Source organism: Montipora capricornis, chromosome 10, assembly GCF_036669925.1.
Source record: "Montipora capricornis isolate CH-2021 chromosome 10, ASM3666992v2, whole genome shotgun sequence".
NCBI lineage: Eukaryota > Metazoa > Cnidaria > Anthozoa > Scleractinia > Acroporidae > Montipora > Montipora capricornis.
Window position 1 is genome coordinate 6175953 of NC_090892.1, and position 7500 is coordinate 6183452.

The 7500-nt window shown below is 36.2% G+C and overlaps 1 protein-coding gene across 1 annotated transcript in view; it reads left to right on the plus strand.

The window, feature by feature from the left end:
* Positions 1-6238, plus strand: part of LOC138021613 (uncharacterized) — a 16343-nt gene extending 10105 nt beyond the window's left edge. The window contains exons 12-20 of the mRNA XM_068868520.1: positions 674-750; positions 1628-1742; positions 2514-2555; positions 3115-3181; positions 3626-3733; positions 4087-4151; positions 5059-5148; positions 5231-5331; positions 5934-6238. Coding sequence (XP_068724621.1) covers positions 674-750; positions 1628-1742; positions 2514-2555; positions 3115-3181; positions 3626-3733; positions 4087-4151; positions 5059-5148; positions 5231-5331; positions 5934-6104 — 836 coding nt within the window. The 3' untranslated portion in view covers positions 6105-6238. The remainder of the gene's footprint in view (positions 1-673; positions 751-1627; positions 1743-2513; positions 2556-3114; positions 3182-3625; positions 3734-4086; positions 4152-5058; positions 5149-5230; positions 5332-5933) is intronic.
* Positions 6239-7500: the final 1262 nt, after the last annotated feature.

Below are 7500 nucleotides of genomic sequence, written 5' to 3' on the forward strand. Positions count from 1 at the left end.
TGCCGTAACAAGGATTCTAAAACAAAATGCAATAAAACTGGCCCTTGAAAAATAGTTATTTAATTAGTAATAAAAGAAAAATAATAAATTGACTATACTAGACATGTTCCTTGTGGTGTTCTTAGGGCTTCTAAAAAAAAAGAATAAAAACAACGGATTAAAGAAACCCAGTTGACCAGGGAAAAAAGTCAACTATTTAGAAGCACATAGCACTTGACGTGAATCTAGTCAAGGCTTTCCATAATGACCCCATCTTGCAGTCAGAGTGGCATTTGACCTGGGATCCTCTGGATTTCAAGTCTGACTTGCAAAAGACTTGATGACCTTGCATCTCAAATGTTTACTCAACTAGTTTCTAAATAATGATGAAGAGTGGAAACATTAAACTTAATTATGTTAATAATATCACTATAAAAATATTGATGATTACTGTGATTAAAGTGGAAAATAATGTTGGTTATGGTAACAAAAAGAAATCAACTCGTCAGTCAACGACAATCATAGCACGTGTCAGTAATGTGTTGGTGGCGTGCCGGTAGCATTTCAATTTGGTGGTCAGTTTTCTAACATAAGTTTTTACATGAAGCTTAAAGAAATGTTTAAACTTATAATTTCAATAAATTAATTATCAAAATGACCTTAAATTTGAAATAACGTGATTAAATCTAACTAGGATTCAGTTCTGGTGTTATGGGGGCTATGACGTTAGTGGGGAATGTTACTGGAGCTCTCATAGGATTTTTCTTTCCGGTGAGTATAACATACAGGAAATTGCTCAATGTTAACTCAGGTTAATAAATTGCTGGAATGGTTGGTTGTTATAGCAAGAGCTGCAGGGATAAAAGAAAAATATAACTGTTGCTAAATGTTGATAAATTAAAGAGGACAAATCAGAAATCAATAATTATGCAGATAAACTGAAATAATTATAATTGCAATGTAATGGAGTAGATGCATGTAGTTTGGTTAAAGATGTGTTGAATTATTTGATATAACCATATTAATTCTTGTATTAATTATCATAGTACAAAGTAAAATATGGGCTTAAATTTAAAGTAAAATGATACTATGATTCTCAGTTGAGTACGACACTAGGAAAGTTTAATTTGGTGACAAAGTTTTAGCATAAAAGTTCCCATGTTGTGAAGTGCAACTTGCTTCATTTCTCCAAGGGTAACTTTTCGGGTTTTGATACCATTTGACTGGTTAATTGGTGACCAGTTTGATTTAACCATTACCATTTGTAGCTTTTGGTGGGCTTCATCGTTCATGACGTCAAGGCTCTAAAAGTTACTCTTGGAAACAAAGTAAGTTGCCCTTGACAACATGGAAACTCAAACATTGAAACTTTGTTGCAAAACTTCCCAGTGCTGTACATACTCAACTGAGAATAATATTGATCTTCTTTTGTTTCAGATTATGATAATGAATAATTATTAGACAAAGACAAATTAAAGTTGAAGTGGTTAGAAAAGTTGAACCACAACATCTACAAAGCTACAAAGCTAAAATATAAAAATTGTTATTGGTCAAAAGTAAAGTACATATTTGATTGCCACAAACATTTGGCGTGCAATGCAGACCTGTACTTAACAAGATAACATTGTTTTAATTTGTATTTGTGTAGAAAATTGGAGTTGTTGGCACATATTCATTGGTAGCTGTCCTGTACTTCATCTGTGTGCTTCTTACCGTTCTATCATGTCCAGAGCCGGCAATTCATGCAACCCACAAGGCAGTTAGTGAGTATTATCTCCCCTCATTGTTTTTTTGGGTAATGGTAACAAATCTGATCCCAAAAGACATTTCAGCCAACAGTTGGCCAACTGTTGGTCGACTGTCAGTAGTCGACTGTCAGTCAACGCATCACTTGATGCTCACTGACTATCAAAATACCGGTACATGTCATGTGTTGGCCGACGTGTTGGCTATGTGGCCGATGTGTTGACCGACGCATTGTTTGGATCAGATTCACTACAATACTCATTATGACATAATTTGATTAGCTCCTGAGAACTTTCCTTTGTTGTCAGCACAACTTTCAATTAACTATTCTAAATAAAAGTGATAATCGCAGTTAAAATGAAGTGCCTTTTAATGAGAAGTTGCAAAAAAGCTGAAAAAACCCAGGCGTGAACAGAACAACAAAGCCGTCATTTTTCCAGGCTTGTTTGCAAATGCTCAAAATTCTTCGTTAACTGCGATAAACACTTTCACTTCGAATTATATACAGCATTAACCAGAGTTCAAATATATGAAATTTCATAATTCTCTAGCTGTCATGCATGAACTATGTTTAATATCATACCAACTTTAAAATTATGCTTTCTTTGTGTTTTTTCTGCTTCAATTCATTGATTCAGTGGCTTTGTTTCATTGAGTAAATGTGCATGAAAACATCAGGGTTGTGTATTCTAACTGATGTAGAAACCCACAGGAAATTAATTAATTTCTACCAATGGTGCAAATCAAATGAAACTGTTGAAAGCAGTTGCTTGTTATCTTATACTTAGATCTGAAGGCTGTATTTCAAGCCTACTGGGAGCCTCTGAAAGGTGAAGTACAGCTGTAACTGTTTATAAGTTTATTAACCCTTTGACGTCCAAACTGGCTGAAACCAGTCAGACTTAATATTTTACTCTGTCTAATGCCAGAATATTTTACTTTGTCTAACGCCAGACGAGTTTACTTGTCAATGGGGAACCCCTGGACGTCAATGGGTTAAGTACTGTTTGATAAAGTCGTTGGAGTGTTTTATCTGGTTTAAAACCATGAGGCGAAGCTAAGTGGTTTTAGACCAGATAAAAAATGGCATACGCATTCTGCACGAGGCACAAAACCTCTGTAAGGAAAATATTCTAAATTTTGATCCACCTTTTTGCTTTTGTGTGGGCTTTGGATTTCACCATCATTTCAATGACTATTAACCCAGGGGTTCCCCGTTGACGAGTAAAATCATCTGGTGTTACACAGAGTAAAATACTCAGGCGTTCAGGCTGGTTTGGGTGTCAAAGGGTTAAAACGTACCGGTAATTACATTGTAAAAAATACTGAAAACTGAGATTCTGCGCTGGGGCAAACAAAATTAATTTTAATTGTTTTTTTGATTGACAGAGCGAGATTTCAGATGGGTTTTTCTCACCCGATTTCTGATGCAACAAGGTGTTGCGACAGTAACAGGGTAAGGATGACAAGAACTGGTTTTCACCATCATCATCACTTTAAACGTCTGACCTCAGTAAATATTGCAGACTGGCTGGCCCAATACTCACTGTATTAAGAAAACTTAGACTTTCTAGTCCTCTGGTACAAGGACGTATTAAACTGCAGGCCCCATCTCACAACTTTCTTGTAACATTCTGTAGAACTAATTAAATATTAAATTAAAGAACCCCCAGACTATTTGCAGAGAGTAAGGGAGTCCCTGATATCAAGATCAGTACTTATCTCTCAAGAAATCATGGCAGCCTTGGCATGATTATTTAAAGAAAGCTGACGGTGTCATGTACAAATCAACAGCGTAGAGCGTAGGCAAAAGCGGCCATGAAATCAAATTCAGAGGCAATCATGCACTCCACGGAACATAATTTTAGCAAACGCTTCTAATGTAATTCATTTTCCTCAGATTTCTTGAGTTTTGGCTTGGGGATATGGTTGTGTTACCAAACTGCTGGTCACCGGAGAGGAGTGTTGCAATGCTTTTGCTTCCAATGTTGTTTTCTGCTGCATTATTGTAAGTGTTTCATAACAACTACAGTTTACAATCTTGATAATGACATCAGCGCAACACATATGATTACATGTGTGAAGTTCTGTGTAGCCCAGTCTGCAAGTTTATGGAAGCATGGTTAGCGTTAACCAGGGTTAAATACCATGGAAACCTATAAGTTTTGATACCTCTTAACCAACAGTTAGCACTAACTTTGAGCAACGGGCCCTGGTAGTTCAAAAGCAAAATGACAAAGAGGTCATTTGCATTTGTTTATTGCATTCTTCCTCTTTAAGTATGGTTACCTTAGATCAAAGAATAATTAATTTTGATAAAATCACATAGTAATCTGCATTTAACCATGTTTTCTTTGTTAGTTCGGTTATTGGAGGATTTCTCTCTGATAGGCTTGCAAGAAGAAAACCTCTTGTCATAGGATCAGGTGAACATCAGATACAATTATATTTATTTAACATATGCAACTTAGTAGTTTCATTAACATACAGACTGTGAAGTTTGAATTTTAATGCCATCAATCACTTTGGCTACAACAGTTAAGCAGACTTTCAATAACAGAAACCAACAAAGGGGGTCAATCCAACCAATAGTAACGCTGAATAACTTGCAAAAAAGAAGGAAACCATTAATAATTGGAATTTGAGCTTTAAAGTCAACAAGTTCATAAAAGGTACACTAACTTGTTATTTAAAAACATAGTGGGTAGTTGCCAATAGATAGGAAGACCACAATCAGGGAGAGCAAACGGCAAGAGGTAACCATGGCAACTATGGGTAAACCCTGTCATCACTCAGTAACAGCCTACATACTGACCATGTTATGGGAGAGGAGGGAGGACCAGGAAAATGAAAAGAATCTTGAATCTGTTGACACAGATCATTGTCACTCCTACTAGTCAATAGGCTAAATTAGGGGGTCCACATAGTTTTTCAGTGGCTACAGAGGTTGCTATCACTGAGCAATGACAAACCACAAGGGCAAGTGAACCAATAACACCAGCTACTAAGCAGCCATCCATTCCGAGCTAACTTTGTTCATGATTAACCACATTTCTTGTTTCTCAAGTAGAACAGTCTTTAATCGAGTAGCCAGTCATTCATAACAGGATCAAAGTAATGAGGTGGTAGGGTGCAGGTAGAACTAGAAGGGAAAAACAAAAATTTTGTTTTGCTTTTTTCCTCTGACTGGCCAAGAGTGTCGCACATTATAACGATTTTAAGCCAGTGATTAAGGGTAGTTTTTGCTAACTCCAAAGTTTGTTGATTGAAGAATTATGCATTAATAAATTAGCTGTGGATAAAGTTGAAATTAATGCTATTTTTCTCCTAAAGCAATACTGATGAGCATCTGTGCAGTGATACTGGCTGGATTACAGGGCAAGTATGCTTTTTATGCAGCAATGCCTGTGGCCCTAACATTTGGTGAGTACATTACTTGTAGCAAGCTCGGAAATGTGCATTGTACAACTTAAATTCCTGTGTAAAATAATTATTTTAATTTCAGGGGTAGGATTCGGAGCTTATTGTGCAGTGGATTTCGCTCTGGTGATGGATGTTCTTCCTAATGACAGAGAGAAAGCAAAAGATTTGGCCGTCTGGCACCAGGTGAACATAAACTTGTTGGTACTTGCTGTGTGACTTCTCCCGCTGTCTGTGGCAGCTTGTCGTGAGTCCCGGAGGATAGTTTGTGTGGCTGGATAACTTAAGTGTTTTTAGGAAATGACCTGGCTTACTAGAGCACTTGTGATTTGTATGAGCTGGCTAAATTTTTTTCCTGAACTGTAAGAGAACTGGTTCTGTCTTTTTGTGGTAGAGCAAGGCTATGAATCACAAAGGTACCCAGCCATGCATGTTGCCTTCCTCCAAATCTCGCAAGTTCTGGATCATCAACTCCAACCAGCAGCAAACCATTTGATTGGGCCTATTTGGGAATTCTTCTTAGACATCCAAACTGGCTTTTGTTTGCTACTCGTAATGTAGACAAATAAAGAGTCGTGCAACACTTGGGCTAATCATTAAGATAGCCAAGTTCCGTAAGAAAGATATCTTGGAGCAAAATTTAGGACTAACAAAATGCAACGTATGTATGGAACAGAATCTGAGAACCTCAAAACAAAACAAAAACTAATTAAATGGTGGAAGAGGACCCATTCCTGCTCTCACTTCACTGACAGTTTCATAAAATTAATGCACTCTTCTTTTTACAGGCTCTTGTTTTGCCACAAGCGATAGCCACACCCACTGGAGGAGTCATACTGGATATTTTTGAAAGACTAAGATGTGACATTGGTCTTGGATACATTATTCTCTTTCTAGTCACATCTGTCTATTTTGTACTGAGTGGAATTTTTGTTTTTAATATAAAGAGAGCCAAATAGAAAGAAAATGATGGTAAGATAAATTCTGGGTTGAATGCCTGGTTAATTAGGTCTGGCTTGTCGCCGATAGAGTCTTATAGACCACTTTCATAAATGGCGACTTTCTTTTGTATTATTTTATGTTAATTAGACCTACTGCCCTCATTTTGAAATTTGCTTGTCATAGCGAGTCTACAAAGGCTTATTAGCATTAAAACAAAAGAATATTTTATTTGGCTGCCATTATGAAAGAGGTCTATAGATAATTTTAAAACGAGCAAGTAAAAGGCACCATTTTGATGCATAATAGTAAATATTATGTTTTGTTGATTTTGACTAAATTTTTTGGTGCTTGAAATTTTGGGGGTATTTTATGACTTTAGGGAGTGGATTTATTTTAGAGAATGCAGAATCTCTACTGTTTATGCCTGCCAACAATTTTACAATGCATTTGCATGGATTTATGGACCAGCCCAGAAAACAGAATGAGATGAAATATTTTTCATAAGAGTTATTTAATAATATTACATGTAATTGAATTTAAAAGAAGTTTTAACTAGGGAGTTTACATAGAGGTTGTATTTTTACAAATATTTCAATGTAGAGATGGGATGTAAAGATTATTAAGCTACAACGTTGTTTCAAAACCATTACAAAGCATACAATAATAATTACTGTTATACAGTACTGGCCACAGGAATAGCAGCATTACACGCTCGTATCATGTGCACAAGTGTGCTTATTGCGCACGCATTACGCAAGAGTAAAAGAATACAGGAAAGTGTGTAAATAATTACACAAAAATTCTTCACAGTGCGTGTGTTTTGCGCGTAAATCTGCCATCTTGCATGCATTTTACATGCGTGTAGGTGCTGCTATTCCTGTGGCCAGTACTATTTATGTTGAAACCTTTGTTTGGATAACAAAGGTTTTAACAGGTACAATAAAATAATGCACCGTACAATTACAACAGATCTTTGTTTGCATTTTTTGCCTCGTTAGCACATTTAGGTATCGTTTTCCAATCATTCAACCAAGGATAAAGTGTATCATGAGCTATCTCTGAAAATTTGAATGCGATATACCAGATAATCTCTGAGCAATGATGCTTTGAACATTCGAAATTGTACAGAGAATGTATGGAATCATTAGTGCCTTTGCCACCCAAGAATGTATCAGTTTTGGGGGCTAACAAGTGGCTCTTTATGAAAGCTAAAAGTTTAAAAATGTCTTTTACCTTTTGAGGACAATAATTTGAAAATTAGCATGATGCCTTCTGTAAGCAAACTCCTATGCAAAGATTCCCTTATTAGTTTCAAGACCTATATGTTTAGGAGTATCAACATGGTCTGTTCATACTAATCCACAAGGATTGTTTATTTGTTTAGCCTACGTAAAGAAATAGGTTATGTTTATG